The 27,280-nt window shown below is 36.4% G+C and overlaps 1 protein-coding gene across 5 annotated transcripts in view; it reads left to right on the top strand.

Annotated features, from left to right (window-relative positions):
• Nucleotides 1–8,140: 8,140 nt before the first annotated feature.
• The window catches only part of TMEM131L (transmembrane 131 like), a 68,196-nt gene continuing 49,056 nt past the window's right edge, over nt 8,141–27,280 (top strand). For all 5 annotated transcript variants that reach the window (XM_087962999.1, XM_087962998.1, XM_087962997.1 and 2 more), the window contains exons 1-3: nt 8,141–8,466; nt 9,499–9,569; nt 15,652–15,695. In XM_087962999.1, coding sequence (XP_087819125.1) covers nt 8,343–8,466; nt 9,499–9,569; nt 15,652–15,695 — 239 coding nt within the window. In that variant the 5' untranslated portion in view covers nt 8,141–8,342. The remainder of the gene's footprint in view (nt 8,467–9,498; nt 9,570–15,651; nt 15,696–27,280) is intronic.

Here is a 27,280-nt window from a genome sequence, read left to right as displayed (position 1 = left end):
TTTTATAACTCTCTCTCTGTGTGTGTGTGTATGTGTGTGTTTGTGAAATGTTTCATGAGTTATAATGCAAGTACAAAGAGTTAAAGGATTATGAAATGCTATTATTAACAAATATTGGCTTCTTGTTTGTATTAAACATGACATCTGCAAAGGATTTAATCTCCTGACAGTTTTCAAGGTATATTCTTAACACAAAGGCACATCTTCTGTAGCACACATCAAATATCTTATTGAAGAAAAAGTGCCATGTCCATTTTAAGGTTTTTAAAAGTTAAGAGTGGCTGAATAAAGAATTAAATAAATAGAATAAAGCAAAGGGTAAGATTGGCACAAATAAATAGTAAAAGAAGATTTGACATAATGGTGAATTAAGGGATACAGACCATATTTACTGGAGGTATTCAACATATTGGTCCTCAGATTTTACTCAACGGGTGAACAAGTGAAACAGTGAGGTCCAAAAAGTATACCATAATAAAACTGTATTATTTTACAGCTGGCCACTAAATGAATAGGAATTTTTGTGAAGTTTGTGACTCATAGAATGTAAGAAATGGGGAGGCTTATAGATTATTTAATCTAACAGCTCCTCAGTGCAGGAATTCCCATTACAGCTTCTCCAGCTTCTGTTTAATTCCAATGAAGTAATCCAGTAATCTCCCACCTGTTCTCTCATTAATTGTTACTATTCACAATGTGCAAGTTAACTCTATTCTTCATAATTCAATCTTATTATTTCTTGCCCTGCCTTCTGTAAAAACTTCGAACAATTTTCCTTGTCTCCTTTACATACCTGATGACAATTATCCTGTCTCTGTGTAGCATTTTCTTGATAGTCTTAAAACATATCCAATCTCCCAAACATTCCTTGTCAGGTTTCTTCCCCTTTGATCTTGGCTTTTTTTCACTGGATATTTTCTGTTCATTAATATTTTTCCTAAAATGGTGTAAGAACTGGATTATCTGAGTAACACAGCATATAGAAGAATTAAGAGTTAGTCTTGGTCTTGACACTATATTTCTGCTGATGCAGCCTAGGACTGTTTTTTTCTGTACCTCTATGATAACTGTTCACTAAATTCAAATTGTAGTACCCTATTCTTTTATGTATACTGATTCCCGCGCTGCCCTAAATTAATCTTGATTAATGTTCATATTACAACTTGTCAATATCTTGCTAAATATTGATAATCTTCAAACTTCTGTTGCCTCTATCTTTGTCTGATCTGCAAATATACTGGAATTAATATCTTTATTTTCTGTTTGGTCTTGCTATTGAATTGGGAAGCCTTCAAAATGTGATACATGAATAAAAACTGTAATAATCGTATTTTCTAATTTCTTATTGTGCCATTTATAAGTTCTCTATGCTGAACAGCCCATAGCTTAGATTGAAGCCTACACTCTTCAACATTTTCTCCTAGGTCATTGTGGAACTGTAGACTTATTAGCTACAATTGTTTGACCAACTGTATATCCACCTACTGGTAACTTATTCCCACTCACATTTGTTATCTTCCATACTAGAGTCTCACTAGTGACTTTTTTAAATGTTCAAATTTGTTCAAGGTACACTGTTCAGTGCATTCCCACTGTCAGCTAAATTGGTTATTCTGGTCAGAAAAAGGAATCTGAATGGTTTAGAATGCTTTATTCTCATTAACCTTGTGTTAGTTTGTTCACAAACAAAATGTTTAAAAAAGTCAGCCAGTTAGCCAGTTATCTATGAATGTTGGTACTGGTAAGGGTGTCTCCACAACAAACACTGACCTTTCCTTGGCTGTAAGAATGGGCTTATGTGATGCCATCAATGGTGCCACTTCATTTTTATTTTCTGCTACCAAGATCCTCTTTTTTTCTCTCCCTTATACTGAACCCATTGTGCACTTACTGGAAAAACTTCAAGCAGAATTTTAGTCAAAAGGGTTAAAGAACAAGTTTTAATTATACATTTCAAGTATAAGCAACAGACTTCTTTTAAAGCACGAGTTTGGACTTCTCAATTGCTAAGATGTATATCATCAGTTTCATTGCAACCATTGTGTACAAAGTATGAATCAGTGTTTAGTTGAGAGAAAGATTATGTGAAGTGTGGAAGGTTCATTCAACAGAAAGACACGCCTACATCTTTTTCAGACTCACCCAATGTTGTATATTTTCAGGGTTTGAAATAGACAAGGTAGTCACTTTGCACATAGATGGTGTAATTTCCATAGCTTGAGTTAACACTGGAGGCATGTATGAAGTATGGACTAGATTTATATAATGCAATAAAACTAGTATTAACTATATAATAGTATTCTAGTCCAGTACTTCATGCTTTGTTACAAATTATCTTACTATTTCATTAGTGAAATGATTCATAGACCTATCGATGATCAGCTACTAATCTCCTTTCACTAGGAGTAATTAAGACTCGGATGTCTGTTTCATATAAATATCAACTGTACAGTATAGCTACCAGCCATCTTTCATCATATTTTGAATCAGTGGCTGCCAAAAATTGTGAAAAATTTAAAAGCCATTTTTATGGTAGCTTAAAAAACGGCAAAGATTTTGGAAAAAGGTCCATTAAGGGTACCTCATTTTCAAGATCAACTGTGTTTGTGTGTCTGTATTGTGTGTGTGAGTACAGTATATGTATGCTTGATCATCTAACAAGAAATCTCAGAAGAAAACTAAATCAGAAACTGTTTTTTCTGACATGATCTTTCTATTTTTAGTACTATTGATCATCAGTCTGGAACCCACATTACGTATCTGATATTAACACAGTTGAGAAAATACAGAAATATTTCACAAGAAGAGTTCTCCACTCCTCTACTAGTTGCAGAATACCTTATGCTACCAGACCTGAAATTCTAGACCTAGAAAGCCTAGAACTACACCTCCTTCAGTCCGATCTAAGTATAGTATATAAAAACATACATTGCAATGTTCTACCTGTCAATGAATACTTCAGCTTCAACCATAACAACACAAGAGCACACAATAGATACAAACTCAAGGTTAACCGCACCAAACTTGATTGCAGGAAATATGACTTCAGCAGCAGAGTGGTCAATGTCTGGAATACTCTACCTGACTCTGTGGTTTCTTCCCCAAACCCCAAAAACTTTAACCTTAGACTGTCTACTATTGACCTCACCCCTTTCCTAAGAGGTATGTAGGGGGCATGCATAAGCGCACCAACATGCCTACCATCCCTGTCCTGTTGTTTCTTTTATTTTTTCTTATATGTATCCATGTATTCATAACTATGTTTTTATTTATACATATTATCTTGTAAGCAATTGACAAAAATAGATAAATAAATAAAATAAATTATGTAGGGTTCTGGCACACTTTATATGCTTTCCATTATGAAGTTATTTGTATTCAGTATTCCTTGCCTAAAGTAACACATAAGTTAAACAAGTGATAAATGAACAGATCTGCTATGCAGTGACCCACCTTAAAAAGCAGCATATTTCAAACCACACTATAGTTCACTTTGGTTCGAATGGAAATCCTTCCTTGTACAGAGACATAACATTGCAAAAATCTGATATCCCAACTCAGCAGCCTATGAGCAATGTGTTTTCCCATAGCATCTCCAGAAGACTAGATGAGAAAAGAGCTACAATATTTCTAGAATAGCTCTATGATGCTCCCCCACAAAATGCATGCATACTTGTATGCATGCATATTTTAAAGGAGTAGAAGGACCAAGTTAAAGGATTCCTATTGATGTCATCATGAATTAATATTTTCTTCCAATTTCCCATTTCCAGCAGTGACTGTAAAATATTCTTCTGTTCAGAACGGGTTCTGCTCAACACTGATTTCATAGGACTTCATTCTTCATATTTACCTTATCCTTGTAGTTTTGTATGTGAATATATGTCTGAGCATGCATGTTTCATTTTCATTTGTTAGAAAATTGGCTTATGAAACATTCCTTGATTTAAATAGCTTGGACTTGATTGTAAAAGTATTTTATGAAATTATTAATATTTTATCTCTTAAATGTCTATAGAGATTCTCAGACATCCAGGTCATGGTTGTCGCAAAGGTGGGGTTTTTTTTTTTTTTCAAAAGCCAACTGGAGTTCCTTTTTTTTTTTTTCTCCCAAAGAAGAAGCTTCTTGGATGAGAAACGAAATGACTTCAAGGAAAAAACAAAGTCCAGTTGCCTTTAAAAAAAACAACACCTTTGGGTTATCTATTAAACATACCAGGCATAATAAAAATGTGAATTCTAATAGATGACTTGCTATTGCAAAAATAGAGAGATTGGATATTATCTTTTTGCTTACTTGTATTACTAGACATGCTGTATTCTTTGATATGAAATTGAAAAACCTGATGGAACATAGTTTTTGGTGAGATGTATATTTTTTAATTTAGTGAAAGTAATTTACAGAGCAATGCATATTATAAAAATGAATCAAAAATACAAGTAAGAGCACAGTACTTCCCACTATTAATTAAAACAGCTATGAAAGCCTGACCAAATAAAAGTCACTATTTTAAATATCACATTGAAAATATGCTGCTTCAATAACATGAAACATTAAAACACTGGTGTTTCTTTCAGCCTTTCAAATTAGTCTGAAAAATGATGCATATATTATGATGAGTAGAAGATAGGAGTTGGGCTTGCATGAAGCCTGAAATACTTCTCTGGAAATTTTTCAAAGCATGCACAGTCCTAATAAAATACTGTTGTGATTTCATGCGGTTTCAGGTTAGTGAGAATCAAAGACATAGAGGAGAATTGCCATTTAACGTATTCTGGATAGTACTGTTTCAACTTTGATTATTGTGATTCATACAGAATATGGGATTTTAGAGTATTTTACTTGGTACTTTACAATACCCTCAATATGCATTGTATTCTAGAAAAAGTAGAGTCATGCTTACCTAGTAAGTCGGAATTATTAAAATATTATTCCCATATGACTGTGTCACCGAGTTTCAATGCAGAAGCAGGTAAAAGACATCTATTGGAACAGCCTATATGCTTGCTGGATATTTTCCTTAGTTTGCCTAAATATTAAATAAAATGAGGGATTTTAAAAAAAACTTTGGTGGATCATAATTTAGTTATTCTGCAGTAGTAGTAACTGCTGCTTTTCTGTTTGGAATTCGTATCTTTTGTTTTTTTAATGGAAATATTTTTTTAATGTTATAAGGTATTATGAATGTTAATGAAAATATAGAATAGACCACACATTGGGAAGGACAATCATTTTTATAAACATGCTTATTATTGGAGTAAACATGAGAGACCATGTATTGTATGTCATGCAAAGATCCGAAGCTATGAAGAACAGGTAGGTATTTAGTATATGACAGTAAAGGAGCCTGCCATAAAATGGATTGTTTTATGATCATAAGATGAATCAGTCACGTGACTGATGTTACGATCTTTTGCAGCAATTGTTAAACACCATATCTGTTAAACAAACCAATGATTTACCATGGATGTGGTTTGCCAAAAACTGGAAATGCTGATAGTCAGCAAAGCCATAATAAAATGTGGTCATGTAACTGGGATGCTAAAAACAGCCGTGAATGCAACTGTGTTGCCAAATGTCTGAAGTTTGGTTTTGTGGTTACAGAGGCAGCCCAATAGTTGGAACTTCAAATCTGGGCCATAAATGCCCTTTTTCATAACTTTGAACCATCACTAAGTGACTGGTTGTAAATTGAGGACTACCTGGAGTAATAATACATGACAGCTGATGATAGGTTAGGAGTGTGGGCAGTCTGGTTCAAGTCCACTTTCAGCTATGGGATCTCCATTGGCCAGTGCAACAACATGTATCTCACATTTCTGGTCAGTATAAACAAATATATAAGCTATAGTATGTTCAGCTTGATGGAAAGAAACATAAAAACATAGAAAACTGACAGCAGAAAAAGACCAATAGGTCAATCGAGACTCCCTTTAAGGTTTTGTGAATTATTTTATTTTTTTATTACTCTGTTGGAAGTTAAAACCCACTCCTCTCCTAGGAAAACGAAATATTTTAGGATATATTTAAAAGGCAGAACATTTCCCCTAAAAAGAAAAGTAGAAACTCAAAGAGGCAGAAACTCAGCCCTCCCCCTCTTTGCTAATGGGCTATTACTCTGGCCTAGGCCAGTCTATTTTACATAACAAAGATCTACTTCAGTTAGAGCTATCATAGGAATTGCCCAAATCCCTTTCATTATATTATCATCCAGCAAAGCTCAATCAAACCTGGGACTCGGGACAGCCCACAGAATTGCCCCTGGATGGTCCCATGGGAGTCTGACAACCAATCAGAATACAAGCTCAAATTCAAATCCCAACAGAGGGCATAAAACTAAGGGACTCTCGGCATCTCTTCCCTTTTCACCCAGGAGCTCCCAGGCATGTGATCCTGTCCACCATTAAACCATCCTTCCAAGCAGTCACCATGTTTCCAGTGTCTTTCTTCCCCACTTGGAACTGAACCCAGAAAGCTATTTCTTCCAACAACTCTTTTATTTTTTTTCTTTAACATCCCCATAATATAGCTAAAGTGTCCTTACTGATCCCACATGAAACTGGCAATCATGTACAGCTGCCAAACTTGCTACTAGATTGTTGTGCCTAAAGCTTGCCTTTCCTAGCATACTAAATAACAAATCTCATTGAGCCAATGGGGACCTATTACTTGTATTGTACTCTTATATTTGTATACATGTGTGTTTGTGCCTGTTCCCACTTAACGATCATAAAGATTTTTATAGCCAGATTGGTTAGTCTTATAAGAATAATACTTAAGCAACTAAAGTTTAAGCTACAAGCCCTTATTTCCTAGTCTTCTAATTCTGGCATCAGTGTACAAGTGCAATGCTATATTATGTCTTTGAACTCTGAGAAACCTATTCTTCATACATAAAACTATAGTATAGCCAATACTGGCACAAAACTAGATTTATAAATTATGGAAAATGTATTTATACAGAGCACAGATTTCAAACAACTCTCCCATGCACTTGCTCTTCCAGTGCAAATAAAGAGAACTAATATATTATCTGGAGCTGGTTACCATCTGGTTACATTGTTATTTTTGCTAACATGCTGATCAAAAAGTTATGTAGTCCTTTAAAAGATACAAGCTTTCGATATGCAGTGGCTTCTTAGATACATGTATGTTATTGTACTTTATATGAAAGGAAGTACATTTGATTCACTGTTGCTAGATCATTTAAAAAAACAATGTAGTGAACCACGGGTTGTGACTTAAATGTTGCATGAATCTTTTCTAAAATTTCTGCATCTTCCATCTTCCTGAGCACTTCTCAGAAAGCCAGGAACCATACTGATTAGAATGCTAGCTTTGAATTTGATTGATGCAGGTTCAGATCTAATTTAGCCTTACATTTCAGACAGTTAAATGTGCCACCAATCCTGTGGTCTTAGGACTGAGAAGCCAGAAGATGGAATAATGTTCATTTGAACTTCTCACATTACTTTCCACTGTATCCCACACCAGTTATCCCCCCGTTTTTCCTTTCAAAGTGGACAGTGCAGAGAAAAACTCAAAATAGTGATATCAGCCTTTGGGTCATTCGTCAGCAGATGGTTTTACTGCCATGAAAGACAGGTATTACTATACTCTTAACAATTCTTCTAATTCTTCAATTCTTCTAAAGCATGTTTTAGGGGGTCTCCACTGTGTGAGCGGCCTCCCCCACCTCTCAAAACTCAAGCAGGATTTTTGTCAATCCTACATCATAGACAAAATGGATGAAGGATTAAAAAGGGTCAGAAGCCTCCTTGGAGATCCATCTAGTGCGAGTTTCTGCTCAAGGCAAAACACCCACCCAGGACTGGTTGGGAAAGCTTCTGCCAAAGAGCTGGAACAGGTGTGGGGAAGAAGGGGGGGGGGAAATAAGAAAGGCCCGCAGTGCCTAATGCAGAACTGAGGGCCAACGGTTTATTCTGTAGCGTAGAACGACTGGCGGACCAGTCCCACCTTTGAGCAAACTGCGCTGACGGCCTGAATAAAAGGAGCCAAACCCCAGAGTCGGGGCCTTGCCCGCTGGTGAAGCCCGTCCTCTCCCTTCGGTGTCTTCTCGGCCTGCTTTCCATGTGCTTTGGGTGGCGGTAACAAGCAGCCGAGCCACCGCCTCCGGGCGGAGCCCCAGCGAGCGAGGGGGGGTTGAAGCTGATTCTTCTACTCCACCGCCCTGTGCCGCGCAGCCTTCTCTATCTCTGCCGCACACGCGCCTGGAGCGGGGGAAGGGGAGGCGGCCAATGCTGCTGCTGCTGCCGCCGCCGCCACAGCTGTAGCTCTGCCAGCCAGTTCGGGCAGACAGGAAAGTAGCCGCCTCAGCAGCATGGCGGGGCTGCGCTCCCCGTCGCAGAGCAGCTACTGCCGCGTCGCCACGGCCGTGAATCTCCTGCTCGGCGTCTTTCAGGTCCTTTTGCCTGGCTGCCGTCTGGGAGGAGCGCAGGGCCAAGGTAAAGAGCCTTGGCGGAATGCTCGAGGGGCGAGCGCCGATCTGCAGCGGGAGGTGAAGGCGGCGGGAGGGGAGAGTTGGTGTGTGTGTGGGGGGGAGGGGGTCGACCAGAAGAGGTCCGGGTCTGACAAGGGCGAAAGTGGACTGAGGTTTTCCACCCTCGCCCCTTTCTCTCTCTCTCTCTCTTTTTACGCCTCCCTTTGTGCAGCAACGACTCTGGCTGCTGCCTTCCCGGGCGCCCAGAAAAGGGGAAAAAAAAGAGCCGTGCGCCAGTTCCCCTTCCTGCCTCGTTGCTCAAAGCTTCAAAAAGAAAAAAGGGGGAGGGGGGAGAGGAAAAAAACGACCGCTCGTTCGGAGCTCCTTTGCACGAGCATGTGGCAGAGCAGTAAATAAAGGGGTGGGGGAGCCAAACCGTCGAAGGCGCGTTCGCACCCTGTGAACGTGTGGACGCTGCTTTCACGACTTGCCACCGCCGCCCTCCTCTCTCTTCCCGCCCTGCTCGGGCAACACGCTGCTGCTGCTTCTGTTGCTCCTGGGGTCCGCCTGGCTGAGAAAACGACGCCACCCCTCCTCGCCCAGGCTCTCCCTCCTGCCTTCCCCAGCCTGCCTCACCGAAGGAAGGGTGGGTGGTTCGGAATTCGGGCTGCGGAGATATTTCTCCCTCCGGTCCCCGTCCCCCCCCCCCCCACCCCCCGCGCCTGCCTTGCTTGTTTTAAAGAAGAAAAGGCCAAACACAAACACGCGCGTTTGGCAAGTCGGCCTCTTCACGCTCCCCTTTTCTTCGCGCGTGTGGTGCCTGCAGCAGCGTTCAATATGGAAGCGCCTCTTAACCTCGAGCCCGAAACAAAACAAAGCCTGACCACATGTTTGGGCCGCTCTGAAAGGGCCCGGTCCTAGAACGTACGAACCCCGCCTTCTTTCTCTAACTAGATGAAGATCCAGGTCCCCACGATTCTCCTTTGACCTGGTTAGAAGTGATTTTGGCACTGATTGAGGTTTCTACCTCTTCTCCCCCCCTCCCCCCCCCATCTAGCGATTGATCCTATTCCCAATGTGGTGGAGCTGTGGCAAGCAGAAGAAGGGGAACTCCTGATGCCTGCTAAGGTAAGGGGAACATCTGGGAAGAGGTAAAAAGCAGAACAGATATGGGTGGCAGCACCTATACTATAGAATAAGATCATTCTTCCCCTTAGAGGGGGATTAGGTATCTCTAAAACATATAATTTTTGTACCTTGCCAGTGTTTTCCTCCACATTGTTCTGCAAGTCATGGTGGCCTAAGATTTAGAGGTGGCTGTGTCTGGAAATCAATTCACCCATGTTCGTCTTAACTGGATATCAGCAGCACTGCAGGCTCTATTTTGCTGCAATTTCAAAGGAAAATAATGAAGGTTATATACCAAAAAGCACTCCCAGCTCCTGCAAGATTTAGAATTTTAATGCACCTGATAATTTTGTAGGACAAATCCATTGACATATGATGGCAGGACTGCTTCTACAAGGGAAGGTTGCTGTCAGCAGATCTCATGGGAAGGTTGCTGTCAGCAGATCTCATGAACTTTTAACATGGGTTTAAAGCCCACTTCTTTAAGAGGAACATTGTATCAGGATATGTTATTTTCTTGTTACAATGTAATACCATTCTCCTGCCCTCCCATCCCTGTTAAAGGGAGGTAATATAGCCACTTAAATTGTGAGGATACTCAATTTATTAATCTTAATTATTTTAAAATTCAAACTTTTAGAAAAATTCTTAAATAGAAAAATTCTTAAATCCTTTTTAATAGTTACAGATATATTTTACTTAGCAGCTATCTAGGTTTGCATTTTTTTTTCATATTCCGTCTATAGTTCCACACATTCATAAACAATGCAATATTCATGACCAGCATGATTTTCTGTAATCATGTCTTCTAATTTAGGCATAATCCCAATGATCTGAAAAGAATTTATTTCTAAGCACTAAGAGAGCTTCCCTGGTGCTGCCCAGATGTGAAAGGTATAACTTGTAATATCCCAACTGCTGCAAGAGTTCATATGGTGGATGGTGGCTTCATATGGCAATGTAGCTTAAGGCCTCAGGATTGGAAGAACTTCTCCATACGGTATCTTCCACGGCTACCAGAATAAAGACCAGCAGAAGAAGGTCTGGCATGGAAAGATTGTATTTGGGGAACTAATTTCAACTTCTTAACCCCACACAGATCAATTGTAGAGCATGACAGTTCCATCAACTCCCTAGATAAAATAAACTCCCTTCTCTTTGGACTTAAAATATCTATGGTAGAAGTAAAGTATGTGTGAGCATTATTACTGAGACCATTTCTTACTATGCAGGAGTGATTTATGTGAATTGGTGTTTGTGTGCTTATGTCATTTAGTCTTATGAAAGGTGTAAGTAACTCTTGGCAATTATCTCGACTGCAAGTTTCCAGGTCCTTGAAAACTTAGTAGGTTTTCTGGTTTAGTTTTTAATTGATGAAGTGGATATTAATTTGTTTTATCTGAACTGAAGGTGGTATATAAAAATTGTGTGCTTTTATATTTAGTTATTGTAATCACCCATCTTTGATTAACTTCGAAGTGTTGCTACATTTTATTTATACTAATGTTTTAAATTCATGGCATTATTAGTTACTGAGTTCTGTTCAGAAAAGCAAAGAAGGATGTTAACTTTAAGTAAAATTAAGATTGTTGGTTTTTCTGGATTTTTAGCAACTTGCTAAAATAAGTTTAATATTGTGTATTATGCCAAATTATTCAACATCTGTGTGCAAAAAGGGACAGCACAGTAGCTGAAAGCTTATTATTACTGGTGTAATATGTTCAGCATAGTTTACATCATCTAAATCAGGTGTATATTATATTTTCATGGAGCATATAAATAAATACTGTTCCAAATTATTATGCCATCAGTCAATTGTGTATTACTAAACCAAATGGCCTTTTGTTTCACAATGCTCTTTCTGCCTTTCCTTTATTAGCAATAGTGCATGTTGCATGCAAAGTTGACCTTTGTTTCAGCCATGCATAGTAAGGTGAAGCAACCCTCATTGCTGTCTTAGTTTAACATGCAGTAATGATTATCTTGATGAAGCAAATGAGTTTTGAAAAAAGCTGAATCTCAGTTTTGTGCAGTTGGAAATAGTCCGTGAGCATCTACCTGATTTCTCCTATCTTACATTTATAGTGTGTTACTATCATAATTCCTAGGCATTAAAACAGTGGGCAGTTACAGGAATTATTGTCTTAACAACCCCTGAAGGATATAAAAATGAAAAAGTTAACTTCTTGTAAGCCTTGAGATAAGGTAATAGAAACATTTCTTTCTTCTTCTATGGGTGAGGAACATGTTATTTTAACAGGAAATATTTTATTTTTTTCTGTAAAAGTATGCTTCATGTTTTTCCCATGAAAAAAGCTTTACGTATGATTTCCTATTCGTATATAAATTTTGCACTAGTATGAAAATAGATTGGTTTCACTGATACCCACAGCCAGTTTTAAAAAGCAGAAGTGAATTTAGAATAAAGACTAATAATTTCTTCCTTTGTCTTCTGTGAGATAGTTTGAAGTAGATTTTAGAAGAGATGGAATGTTTTGGATACTTATTAAATACCTTTTAAAGAGGAAATTCAATTTTATATTGTTCACTTTCTCTGTTGGGCCTGTAGTATTTTGTTTAGCCTCTATGTAAGTCAGATGCCAATATTAAGTAGAAAGTGAATTAGAGTTTCATTTTAAATTCTTGGTTATGAAGAATGAGAAGGATGTTCTTATTTTAGAAATTGCTGGAATCTCAGGTTCAAATTTTGAGTAACTTTGAAATACTCATGAAAAGAATAGTTGTTTCACAATATTTTTCAATAAGCTTTTTCTAATATTCTTCAGGAATAGATAGAAACCATAAAGCAAAAGTGCTGCAATTCAAACACTGCTTTATTTATAAATTCTTAATTGCATTTTCCCGTATAATACTAATGTCATTTCTTGCTACACTATATTGATTTCTGGGAATCAACTGCATTAATGCTTGTTCAACTAATGACTTATAATCAGTTGCTATGGGCAATTGTAGAAGTTACCATATTTTGTGCCCATTACGGTTTATAAATAACATGTCCATTATGAATTGGTAAAGATACTGTGTCTAATCTCTTATTTGTCCATGGCTATCTTAGTTCCTATGCTGGAACAGAACTAAAATAAGACTGATTCTCCAGTGAATATTTTAAAGTATTTTGTGAGTGCATTTGTTACTCTGTCTTCAAAGGAATGGTATTTTCTTAATTTTGGGGGACACATGTACATATAGATTAAATAAAACAAGGAGTGTAACAGTATTATAAAAAGAAATCATGTCCCATTTGTGTACACTCTCATAGGTGTCTTAATTAAACTATAAGTTTATTTAAAGTATTTGTACTTAGTCCTCGACTTACGACCACAATTGAGCCCCAAATTTCTGTTGCTAAATGAGAAAGTTACTGGTAAGTGAATTTTGCCCCATTTTATTATCTTTCTTGCACAATTAAGTGAATCACTGCAATTGTTAGTAACAACTGGTTCAGTTGTTGGTCAGTGAATCTGGTTACCTCTTTGGCTTTGGTTGTCAGAAGGCCTCAAAAAGAGATCACATAACCTTGGGATACTGTAATTGTCATAAATATGAGTCAGTTGCAAGCATCTGAATTTTGATACATAACCATCATAAGTGTTAAAAAATAGTTATGTCACTTTTTTCAAAGTGCTGTTGTAACTTTGGTCATTAAATGAATTGTAAGTGGACTTTCTGCACTGATTCGAAAGAGTATTTGATTGCAATAAAACTTAATTTTGAAAAAAAAAAACCTAAAGATCAAGTTAATGCAATTATAACAATAGCAATAGCACTTAGACTTATATAGCACTTCACAATGCTTTACAGGCCATCTCTAAGCAGTTTACAGAATCAGCCAGTTGCCCCCAACAATCAGGGTCCTCATTTTACTGTTCTTGGAAAGGATGGAAGGCTGAGACAACTTAAACTGGTCAGAATCGAAGGAATCAAACTTCTGGCAATGTGATTAGAGTTAGCTTGTAAGATTGCATTCTAACTACTATGCCATCACGGCTTTGTCATACTTAATTATGGGTCAGGAACATAATGAAATCAATGCAAAGGATGCTTGCTAATTTGAATATTATGTTTAGTTACAAGGAATGATAAAATCTTGATGGCACAAATCCTGTTTCGCTTTAGAAGATACAGGACCTGCTGTCTTTCAAGTGTACTCACTTAAGAATTCTGGGAGTTGCATTCACAAGAAGTTATAATCTGTTAATTCTGAGAGTTGTAGTGCTAATATATTTTGAAGAGATCCTTTATTATATTTACGGATTGGATGTAAGAAGCACAGATTATGAGCTAAAAAGTGTTTTGCTTCAGGTTTTCAGTAGAAGTATTCAATGAATAGTATAACAAATAAACAAGCAATATTCTTGAATGTTTTAGGATGTTGCTCCCCAGATCTTGGACAGGGCTGTAGGTTATAAAAAGAAAATACATTTATTTTCTCATGTGTTTCCCATGCACTTAAGTTAGTACTATGATATAAGAACTGGATGCATTTTGCAAATAGGAAGAAATTGGAATTTTCATTTTCTTTGTCTATATTAATGATGTGGCATATGCGAATGTGGGAAGAAGAGGAAGCTACATTCTGTAGTCAGAAATGCAGTCTTACTATTTCCCTGCCAAGGATGATAGAAAAAAATAATCGCAAATGGGAAAACCTTTAGAAGTGTGTGTATTAAGCGAAGTCTATCTATTGATACTGCTCAGAAGGGAAATGACATGTTTAAGTTTATTTGAGTGTTACTCAAGGATAATAATGCCGTGGACACCGGAGCTGCTTGCTATGGGATTTGGAGATACTGCTTTCCCAGGGCCTAATTTATGGAAAAGAAATACCATTTGTCTTGTATTATTTCTGGATTTTCCCATGAGTCTTAATGCAGCTATTAAATATTGCTGATGGGCTGGCTGTTGGCCATCTCTTTGTCTAGTGCTTATTATGGTTCATCACACAATCAGCCAGATGTTCACACTGGATTTGGCATTTTTGTCTACCGATCCAGTCCTTTCCAAGGACCTGGGATAGGCAGATGTGGATGTTTGATGGTGTTAGGCATATTGTTGAAGCATGTAAGCTGTTCTGAGTAAATCTGCCTTTTGCAATTGACTGATGGTGAATTTGTCAAAGCTACTGGTGTTCAAGTGATGCTCTAATTGTTTTGGGATTGCACTCAATATGCTTGTTACTACTGGTGCTATCTTTGCTTGCTTTTGCCACAGTCGTTCTACTTCTCTTTGAAGGTCTTTGTATTTTGCTATCTTTTCCAGTTCTTTCTCTTCTATTCTGCTGTCTCCCAGTACTGCCTTGTCCAGTATCCAGACTGTATTGCCATTCATATGAACAGTTGTTAAGTCTGAGGTGTTATGTGGCAGGCACTTGTCTGTTTGAATTGTAAACTCCCAGAGAAATTTAGCTTCTTCATTTTCTATGACTTTCTCTATTTTATGGTTCATCACACATCCAGATGGGGAGACTGGATTTGGCATTTTTATCTACCTACGGAGTCTTTTCCAAGGACTTGGGATGGACAGATGTGGATATTTGATGGTGTTATAGATATTTTGTAGGATGGAAGCTGTTCTGAGCAAAGCTGCCTTTTGCAATTGACTGATGGTAAATTTGTCAATGCTGATGATGTTCAAGTGGTGCTCCAATTGTTCTGAGATTGCACTTGAGCCACGTATTACCATTGGTACTACCTGAGCTTGCTTTTATCGCTGTCATTCTATTTCTGTTTGCAGGTCTTTGTATTTTGTAATCTTTTCCAAACTTCTAGAATATCTTCTATTGTGCTGTCACTATGTATTTTCATTGTTGTTATTTGTTTTGTTACAGTGGTCTTGTGTTACATGTCTGAAGATTTAGGCATTTACTTCAAAAAGGTTTAAATTTTGCTAGTAGCATTTTTCAAAAATTTGCATGGAAAAGTTAAAACATATTCTAGTGTGGTAGCCTAGTTAACATGGAACATCACTGAGCAGATACTAGCTAGCATTGCCGAAATAAAGTATATGTAGGAAATTCATGTTTGTCGCTGAACAGTTTTCTGATGTTTTCTTTGCTTACTAGGCTGAGTCAGAGGAGGACGTGGAGGAAGATCCCCAAGAGCAGAGGTAAGTAAAGTCAACTTTCGATAAGAATCTGACCAATTGGTTCAGCTAATCTTCGGTTATTAGTTTTTTTTCTGGTAGTGACTACCATAGGTTTCAGTTAAGAAAATGTCCAGCTCTGCTCTGCAGCTATGACAGATTCCCACTGAATTCATTCTGTACGATTCCTCACAGTATCAATACAATTGATACTTTAATGTATATTGCTTTTTTATTAGAGATATGCAACACAACTTTAGTGTAATTTGACTTATAATAATAGCCTCCATAATTATCTTTAAAATAATTGACATTCTTATTTAATTCTTATTTCTCTGGAAAATGTACTTTCTCAAAGAAACAATATTTTCAAAGGAGCCGTATTTCTAAATGCAGATCAATGCTGATCTGTTTTAGCTTAGATGAATTTTATATAGAAATGTAGTCTTAGGTAGACATGATTCTAGAAAAATTAATATAAACAATGCAATTCCTCCTGTTACAAAAATAACATTAACATTATTGATTAGTCTCAGTTAAAATACTACCCCTCTTAACATTGGGGGTAGGGTTTTATAGATAAAACATAGATATTTATTTCCAAAATATTCATGTAAATATTTTTAATAATGCAGAAACTTTAACATTTAAAACCGAATGCTTGTGTTTTTTTTTTGTAGTTATTTCCGTTTCCTTACTAACATTAGAAAAAAATACTTGTACCTTGTTTAGTTGTAAGTTGCTTTATTAATTTTCCAATCAAGTACAGATATAAGTATCTGTTTGCTGATTAATGAATATGAATATTTAAATTGTTCCCAATATACTGTCAAATATAATCAGGGTTTTCTTTCATTAGCTAGCATCCTTCCTTTGTTGCGTCTAATTACACTTGATTTTGTAACTACTACGGTATACTTGTGTAACCTGATCAAGCTAAATCCAGTAACCACTTTGAACTTTTAATACTCTATTTTATTTATCAATGAATTGGAAAAGATGAATATTTCTAAAGTATTGGTAAAATTGCCATAATTTGGAACAGCATATAATATAGTATGTATATTGGTTCTTTTAAAGTTTGAGATTAATTTTAAAAATAATTGGTGATGTAGAATTTTTGTTATATACTTTGGGATAGCTTTGCCTAGTCTTTTTCAAATACTGTAAAATGAAGAAATTTTATTTTTTATACACCAAATTATTATATCATATTGTTTTGTTCTGTATGAAAGAGGGTGGTTGAATGTATGAAGAAGACTCTGTGGAAGTGTTCCTTCCTAATAATCCATAGGATTTAATTGAGGGTCAGAAAGCCACCTTAGTGCTGATTGCTCTCAAAGTCATATGTATCTTGCCTCCGCCAAGCCCTTATGTAAAATAAACAATATGTTTGTAACTCATGTATGCACGTTTCACTAAAATGTAATTCCTCTTTAATGTTTTAAAACTGTTTCCATAAAATTGAAGAATTAAAATACAAAAAAATTTTTTTTAAAATTCTTTCTTTTTTTTTTTAAAAAAAAAAAAAAAAAAACACCAAAACCCGGACACTGAAAAGGGAAACAAAATTTTTTTTTCCCAGGGGAAAAAAAAAAGGGGGTATACTTTAACGGGGGGGGTAATACAAATACATTTCCCATCACTTTTCCTTATCTTTTTATTAGTTTCATAGTGTTTCCTAGAAATGCCATTTCATGTCTTTCTGTTTTATTATGCCTACTTGTTCAACTACAAATTTGTGAAATGAAAATTTTAAAATTAAAAAATGTATATAATCTAGAAATAAACACAGTGCCTGGGTATCTTTCCCTATATAACACTCATTGTGTTGGATCATAGTTGCTAAGAAGTACAGTTTAATATGCCAGGAAAGTTTAGGGCCAGTTTTCTCTATTTAATCAATTTTGAGTAAAATTCAATATGTTTTTTTCAGTTCAGATGTGAAATCATTGACTAAAATCATAGAGGGATATAGAAATGCATAACTTTTGGGAGCATTGCCATTGCTGGCATTCATATCTTTCATTATTGTGGACTTATGTGCAACAAATTCACCAACTTTGAAGCCTACAATAATTGTTGCAATAATATTGCACATTTCAGGAAATGGGAAGATGTTTCAAGTCCTGTTGGTAGTGCTCTAGTTTTACAGAAGATGCTGTTCTGCAAACAACTCTTGTGCAAACGATGTACTTTTTATAGATGTGAACCATGCAATATGTATAAAGGCATTTGTGAGACTGGGCTAAAGCTGCCATACTAAAACTGAACAGATGTATAAGTAGAGCGGATTTTAAAAAAACCAAGAATTGTCTAAAACAGTGTTTCTCAACCTTGGAGGCTTGAAGATATATGGACTTCAACTTCCAGAATTCCAACATTTCCTTAGGGGAAAAAGATAAGAAGGAACCAAGTTGTTAAGGAAAAATGTCATCTGAACCAGAGAAAAGAAGTTGGACCTGAACTTCCTGAACACCTGGGAAACCTTTCCGCAAATCCCATCAACAGCCACCAGATTTTTAAATGAACAAGGCAAGAGTAGCTGCCATTACTGCAGGGTGTCGAACTCGCAGCCTGCAGGCCAGATGCGTCATGCGCTGGCCATGCCCACGCCCGGTTTAGCAAAGGGGGAAAAAGTTGTAATATGTCATGTGATGCCACAGTGATGATGTAAGTTGGACACCCCTGCATTACTGTAAATTAACAAAGCAAGGGGGATAAAAAGGGTTTTGAAGCCTGCATGCTGTTTACGTTGTCTTTGGATCAAGATTTGCAGCTTCCATCCTTCTGGCAGGTTGACAGTGACAGCTTAGTTGAGAAGGATGTGGTTATGTGTGGATCAAGGTGTGTGTGTGTGAGAGAGAGAGAGACAGAGGTGGAGACAAGACAGAGAGACAAGAAGGGGCAGGGAGAGAACAAATTTACATTGTTATCAGTAAACTTGCTGTAACTTTAGATTTCTTGTGTATTCTTTTGGAGTAAATGAATGTCAGTATTTGATTGAAAGTGATTTGAGTGGCTGTTGATTAGTAACCCTTATGGTCACTCACTCACACACTCGCAGCCCTGCTCAACAGCCACTCAAATCACTTTAAACTAAACGTTGTTGATGGGATTTGTGCTTTTTTCAGGCTCATATTACCACACAGTATATGGCATATTTAGCAGCTTTTCTCTTGAGGGATAAATTTTAGTAAAAGAAAAACCTGCAAAAAACAACCAAAATAAAAACAGTTTGGCATTCTTTAAACTTGTATTGATTAAAAACAGGCAACAGAGCTGTGATATTTGAAACATTCTTATGAAATTTGGTATAGATGCCTTCATTCGTTTGCATTCCTGGCATGTTAAGAAAAAACTTTCAGAGCATTTACACAATGGGTGGGAAGCCCACATGCCTTATAGGCGCTCCCCAAAAATGTGTGGCTCCTGGTGTTACCAGAAATTTCTACTTTACCACTGAATTTCAGCCCTACCATTTGTAAGGTCCAAGCATTAAGTAAAAGGAATTTTTTTTCTTTTTACATTTCCATTTTTTCCTTTTGAATTTGTATAGGTTAAATAAATAACTAAATAAATCTAATGTGGAAGAGCTCTTGCTGCATCCTGTGAATTCCTGGAAGAAGGCAGAAAGAGTGAAAGCGGATTTGTTGCTTTTTTCTCAAAGATTTTCAAAGCACATTGAAATGTCAAAAAGTTACAAATTCCAGGATGAGTCTGGAACAATCCAGTAATGATGGCATTTCAAATATTTTTTTATGAACTACAAGAACGGGCTGCTGAAGAAAAGTGGATAAATTATTAAGAGGCATTATTTGAAGATGCTGAACAGTATAACAGTTTAATTCAACTTAAAATGCTTTTATTCTTGTGTAACTGCATGAATAATTTGGGAAGTTTTTTCACAAAAATCCTTTTACAAAAAGGATTTGCTAAAAATAATTCCAAATTGCATGAGTTGACTACAACCACAATTGGCACCCAAATTTCTGTTGCTAAGCACAGTAGTTTAAATGAGTCACAACCATTTTACAATGTTTTTTGCTATTTTGTTAAATGAATCGCATGGTTAGTAAGCAAATCCAGCTTTCCCCATTGGCTTTTCCTGTCGGATGTCATCTTGGAAGGTTGAAAATGGTGATCACATGACCACAGACTGTTTCAACCATCATAAACATATGCCAAGTGTCAAAATTTTGATCATGTGATCATGGGAATGCAGTAACAATCATAAGCGCAAGTACTGATCATAAACCCCCTTTTTCAGTGCCTTTGTACCTTTGGTCACTAAATGAATAGATACAAGTTGATTACCTTGAAGAATAGCCTTATCTTTCCTCCATGTTTGATTGTACTGCATTTCCCCATTGCTCTGCTCATTATAAGGGCCTGGTGCAGACTGTGGAGGTTGGTTGGGGGAAAAAAAGGAAAAACAGCAGAGCATTCTGGCATTAACAAACTTCTACTACTTGATTTAGACCAGAGGGTGGCAACCAATATTTCATGAATATTTATCTTGGGATGTGGGCATGCTGCAAATTAAAGCACAGTATTTATATTCATGGATCCAATTAAGCACCTTCGGGAAACAAGCCAAGAAAAAACGTGAACTGAGGAAATACCAAATATTCTTGTGAGGAGGTATTAGAGCGCTATGTCACTGAATACATTTTGGATAAATGTTTTGTCATGGCCTTACCTACTGTGGCAATTTTTTAGACCATTTTCAAAAAGTCTTAAAAGGCTGCTTTATATATGTCAAATTAAAAATAATTATCAGAGTATGTCTAAAATGTCACAAAATATTAGCAGGTTCAGAAGCATTTCTTTGCTTAAAATTAATATTCAGAAAATGTCCAACAAATCAAACCTAAGGCAGCTAGATAGAACAACAGAGTTGGAAATGACCTTGAAGGTCTTCTAGTCTAACCTCCTGCTTAGGCAGGAAACCCTCCTTTTTAAAAACTTCCTGTTGAAGCACCCACAATTTCTGGAGACAAGTCATTTCCACTGATTAATTGTTCTAACTGTTCTAAATTTCTCCTTATTTGAGTTTCCAGTGCAATTTGAAGTTAATAAGCATTTATATTTTAGACTTAAAAGTTCATGAACTATTAAAAGTTTATGAAACTAAGATTGGGCCAAGAGCAAGGCAAGTAATATCCTGGGAAATCTCAAAGAACCCCGGGTTAATGTCTAAGAAACTAAGGACCTTTCTCACATTGGCCAATGTCAGTATTCATGAAGAACACTGAACAACAGTGGTGTGCAAGGCAGAATTGCAAGGAAAAAGCCACTTCTATCAAAAAAAAGTACTGCTGACCATTTACAGTTTGCAAAAGATCATGTGGATAAGTCAGAATGCTATTAGAAGAATGTTCATTTTGGATGGATGAGACCAAAATAGAACTTTTTGGCTTCAACGAAAAATGTTATGTAGGGAAAAAGGAAACCACTTCATGAGAATCTTATCTCATGTTAAACATGGTGGCCCATTCTATGTCATGAAAGCAGTCAAAAGTGGAGATGGGCACAGGCCAGGAGCTTGCCTTCTCTGACTGTCCTGGATTATGGAATTCCTTACTCCCTTTGAACATTTAAAAGAAAATGAAAAAAGTTTTTATATTGCTGTGTTTTCAGAACATTTTAGAAATGTTGCTATGTAATTCTACTCAGGTTTATGACTTCCTTTTTTAAAAAAATGGCATTAACGTTCTTTAAGTATATGAGCTTCCTGGAACCTAATGATTGGGATAGAAACCATTTAAGCTAATTAAGTATCATTAAAAAATAGCAATCTCTAGGGATGCCAATGGAAGTAAAAGTTAAAGGTAAAATATAAATTGTTTCTGTTAATTAGTTCAGTCCTGTGTTCATTTACAACAATCTTCATTTGAATGGACTGTTTGTAGCTCTGTATTAAGATGATTTTGTTTTTTTCCCAACTTTGAAATGAAATTTGCCTTTTAAAAAAATAGAACTACACACCTATTTTTCCTGTGCATAATATTGATGTGTTCATTTAGTTTGATCAGCCTGTCATTCCTCTTTTCAGCTCGTCTGACTCTCTTAAGTTTCCTTTACTCTTTTCTCCAATTGTGAATTAAAACCTAATTTCAACTTTTGGAGTTTTATGAACTTTAGTTTCAGTTCAAGTTGAAGATTCAAATATAGGGCACTTCTGTAAAATTAAGAATCCGTTGAAACTGGATGGGTAGTGAATCATAAAAAGAAAATATTAAGAAGTCTTGGTGATGCAAATACTAACATCTGATTCTTTCAGAGTTGGGGTGTCACTGGTCTGATTTGGATAGTAGTGATAAAGTATTCAGTAGTAAGTCGTTTTTGCAGCTGTGTAGGGTTAAAAAAAAGAGTAAAGGTTTCCCTTGCCAGTTCTGTTCAACTCTAGGGGCAGTGCTGATGTCGATTCATCAAAGAGCCAGTGTTGTCCAAAGATGCTTCTCTGGTCGTATGTCCAACATGACTGTGATCTGAAGATGCATGGAACACTGTTACTTTTTCAACAGTTGCTACCTGTTTATCTATTTGCATTTACATTCTTTCGAGCTGCTAGGTTGGCAGTAGGTGGGGCAAGTAATGGGAGCTCACTCCATCACACGGTACTTAGATCTTGCATTGCCATCTTTCAGGTCAACAAGCCCAGCATCTTAACTGCTTGGCTGCTGTGCATGTAGGGTGCACAGTCCAAATCATAGTGGATGGGCCAGGAAAATATTAAATTAAAATTTACATTGAATTAAGATTATACAAAGAAAAAAACCATTGCTGTTCTTTCCTATATTAAATAAATAATGTTCATGTTCTACTATGTTAAAATGGCACTTTGGCAAATAGTTCATTCTCAAATTTATTTTTTAAAATTTTCACTGTTTTAACCCTTTCTTTGCAAAAATGAATATTGTATGGTTATTCAGTAACAATATTTTTTAAACCATGGATTAATAAAATACTGAATATAAAAGGAAGCATGATAAAGAACTTAAAAAGACTGTCAAAATCTGTACAAAAACAAATACTCCAAAAAAAAGCATTTGAAAATTAGAACCAGTTTGGTCTCAGTGGTTAAAATACGAGGCTTTATTTGGTTAGTTATGGTCATTAAGCCCATGGAGAAATAAAATGAAAACTTCTACATTAAAAAAATAGTCTAGAATTCCAGGTTTTTCTGGCAGCTTCCATGCCAGGTACTCACAGGCCTGGTTCTGCTTAGTTTATGGAGATAACCTATAGTTGACTAGATGCTTTCATCTACCTGCCCTAATTAGTGATGTAAACTTTTAAACATCAGAATTGCTGTCCACAAAGCCCTGTTTTATGCACTAATCTGTTTATATTGTTTCAGTAATTTAAAAGTGGAGACAAAATTTGAATAAAAGTATCCTTAACTGAAGGATTCTTAAAAACTGCTGTTAAAAATGTTCAGATAGTACTATTTTCACCCTTTTAAAAACTGTTAATCTAAAGAAAGATGCATGCTTGTTTTCCAATGTTTGCTACAGTGCATAATTACAAATATTCAGTTAATTTGATCTGTTGCGCTATGTCTCCAGTCATCTCCAATCTTTGGGCTTTGGTAGCTTGAAAATTTTTGCAATGGAAGTGCAGAATATCTGATAGGTGCTAGGTTAAAAAGATTGCCCTGTCCTGTTTCACTACCCTGTATTGTTTCAGGGGGAGATGGAGTTGAAAGCAGTTGAGTGTATGTAGCAGTGATCTATCATAAATGTAAGCAGACTTTTACAAATTCACTAGCCAAATAACTTGGGACCAACAACAACAACAACAAAAAAAGACGGGAAAAATGTATCTTGCTCTGCCAGAACACTCGGTATTTTAAGAGGATGTTTTAAGAGCAAAATTAGACTTCCAGAGCTCTTTTGGGAAAGTTGTGCTGTCATTTGGTTAGCTGGTGGAAGGCTGCACCATATTTGGTGTTTTGCTATTCAATATTATTTTTAGTTTTCTCTATCTCTAGATCTGTTGCCCCATGCAGTCTCTGCATTATACCTCTTTACTTATATGAAGATGTTTCTCAGTTTAAGATATTCCTTCGAAATACTTCTCACTTGCTGTTGATTTCATTCCAATATAAGTAGATATTTAGAAGAACAAATGGAAAGTTTGATTACTATACGCTGACAAGACAATTTCCAAATGTCCTTTTCATTTTATCTGTAATGTTGGCTTCCCTCATATTTAATCTCAAACTTTGTCTTTCTTTATCCCTCAGCTCTATTTTTTCCATTGATAATTCAAAAACAATTTGGAGAGGGCAGAATTATAAGAATCCTGACATAACCTTATTTGCTAAGTAAATAATTTGATGTAAAAGACCCTTCCCCAAATATTTTCCCATCCTTCTGTTAAATAAACCCTGAAATAATTTGTCCATCTTTAGGAATGGATAAATTTGTCAATTTTACTTTCTCTCTGTTCCCAGTATCTATTTTTTATATTCCAAGACAGCACTAGTTAGTTTTTATTTTTATTTAGAAAGCACCAAACTATATATAGAATCATGCATATTTCTGCACCCTGCAGGCTGGATCCGGCCCATGGACCTTGAGTTTGACACCCCTGGACTAGAAAACCTCCAAGGTCCCTTCCAACTCATTCTGTATTCTGTACTGAGGTTCTTCTTCATTTTATATGTGCTAATTAAGATCTTTTATTGTTACTAATGTTTATTGTATCTATATTGCTTCAGTTATATATGTTTGAAATCTGTTGTAATTTCTGAACAACAGTTGTATTGCCTTTTGTCATCTACCTTAAGTTTATTAGAATATAACCACTATTTTTTATTTTACTTGTTTTGTATTTTTTATTTTCAGGAACATTGATTGTTCAGGTGGCTGCCTAAAGTTAAAAAAGGAATTTTTACATTGTCTTATTTCCTTATTTAAGGAAGTAATTTTAATTATACTTTGTATTTTTTGAAAAAACAAGCCATAGTTTGAAATATGCATTTTTTAAAGCAGTATTTAACATGAACCATAGTATATGAGATGTTTGGTTCAAAGAGCAAATCAAGATTAGATCTCTGTGCGCTTACAGAAGATGTATGATTTGAAGTTTGGTAAAACAAAAGCTAAGTTTATATAGCATGTAGTTTTGTGATTAAAATTATATTTCATATTCTAATTTTAGAAGTAATAAAGATGGTTCATAAAAATGAACCTATTGGAAGTGATAGGCAGAATAACATTTAAATAAATTAAACAAAAATAAGAAATCAGTTGAATAAAATCTTCCGTGTCGGCTTCTATTGCATTTGTGGACTGCTAATTTTTCAGTTTGGTTAGAACTTCATGTTGGATTTTAGATCTTGCTTAGTCTCCTAAGACAAGAAAAAATTAACATCAAGTGTCACTTTTAAAGTATGTGCCATCTTGAATAATGCTGTGTTGAAATGCTTTACAGTACTGTACTGTTTGCTATTTTTCAAATTCTGTTCAAGACAAGTAGCAATAGAATGGATTTGAAAGACTTGTGTTTGACCAACTCTTTGACCCATGACATACATGTTTTGTTGCCATTAACTACTGTTCTTCGATGCCAGTTTGATTTCTGTTGCAGTGTTTCCATTTATAGAGTTTTCCCCTCACCCTTTTTCCTGCAGTCTAAGAGTTTCTGACCAGAAGGATTACTCTTTGTAATCCATTTCTTTCATATTAAGTTGAGTTTTGATCTATCTAAATTCTGTTTAAGATGTAGTTGATTTTAAACTTATAAAACAACATATTTGCAAAGAAGTACTGGTTTTATATTAGATGGATTTGAGCAGGGGTGTCAAACTCAAGGCTGCGGACTGGATCTGGCCCATGGGGTGCTTAGATCTGGGCCATGGGTCTGCCCTGGAAACAGTGAAGGACTGGGCCACGGTACCTCTGCCAGTGAAAATGGAGCTCAGGAGGACTGTACGCAGTCCCCCAAACTCTGTTTTCACTGGCAGAGGGTGGTAGGAGGCTGTTGTGGCCAAAAATGGAGTTCGGGAGCCCATTTTCACAGACAGAGCACTCAGGCCACCACAGATGTCCCCAACACAAGTGACGTCAAGCTGGCCACGCTCACCCCAGCCCCAGAGATCAAACACAACCCTGATGCAGCACTCAGTAAAATCAAGTTTGACATCCCTGGATTAGAGGATTGTTAAACTCTTATGTATGTATATACATATGTTATGTCTCACCTATATTCACAAGTGAGAATACAGAGTTCCACAGTGCCAAACATCCAAACAAAACAGAAGCAGATTAAAAAAGGGTTAATAGTACTTATTCCAGTCCTTGGCAGACTTCCTGGAATCTGTCTGGTAATTCAGAATGTCCATAAATTACAAAGGCCGCTCCACATATTCTTTCGACACATCAAACACTTTGCTTCCAAGCAAAGTTTGAGAATCATCACGCCTCCTTAAATCACTTGGATTGGTGTGTCAATCTCCCTAATCAATGTCTGGCTTGATGCCTCCCCTCAGCTTGACGTTTCAGTCTCCTCCTAGTTCTGGCGTCAAGCCACGATCTGTCAGCTTCCCTACTTGAAGCCTCTGACTCATTTTGTGGATCAGTTGCTGGCATGAATGAGGTCGAAGGTTCTGGAGAGGACTGTCTCTGTGACAAACTCTCATCCCCCTGCCTCATATCTGTGTCCTCTAATAATTCAGACTCCACATTCACAGCAGGCTCCAGCCTTCCATCTTCAGAGTCATCAGAGTCAAAACTCCCAGCTGGATCGATCCTTCCAGTCACAACATACATATGTGCCCATCAGCCAAATATATGACATAATATAACAAATATCACAAGAATGCTAAGTTACTCACTTGCTTATACACGCTTATTCTGCTTACAAGGCTGATGGTTTGTTAGACCAAACCATTACGCTATACAAAAAAGTGTTGTGCTGCTTTTACCTAGAAGAATAGTGGAAAATACTGCTTAATGATTTTATAATTTTATTTTTTTCTGAATGAAAGATAAAATTCTGAAGTTTGGCTAGATGCATGATGATTGCGCATTAGCTGTATTCAATTCTAGTGGGACTCTTAAGTTTGTACATGCTTTTCATAAAGTTAGAGAGCGCATACTTACGTGGATTTCTCCAAATGGCAAATATAGTCCAAAACACATTTTCTTTTATGAAACTTTTGCCCCTATTTTAAAACATATTAGAGAGTACCATATTGCTTTTCAACCTGCAGTTTACTTAAACTAATTTTATGTAGCAGACCATAGTTGCAACATAATATTATTTTGAAAATATTCAGTATATATTCATTCAGCTCTGTGATTAGACTTGGACTATTCAGGTTATCTACATTGACAGAACCTTTATATAATTGCAAAATCTAGATTACATTGTTTATTTAAGACTAGGAATTGGATTGTATTAATATATAATGTATAATGTATATATAATGTATAAAAATGTGGCCGGTGTAATGACAGTTTACTTCCTATTGCTTCAAATTGCATTTGCTTCTTGCTTTCTTTAATTGCATATCCCTTCTTTATAACAGAGACACCCTCAGTATACATAGAATAGGACCAAACTCTTTTTTTTCTTTAAAAGTAACCCTTTTA

Source organism: Notechis scutatus, chromosome 4 (assembly GCF_049901735.1).
Source record: "Notechis scutatus isolate UNSWTSFEM ecotype Mainland chromosome 4, rNotScu1.2, whole genome shotgun sequence".
NCBI classification, from domain to species: domain Eukaryota; kingdom Metazoa; phylum Chordata; class Lepidosauria; order Squamata; family Elapidae; genus Notechis; species Notechis scutatus.
This window is presented reverse-complemented; position numbering and strand designations above follow the sequence as displayed.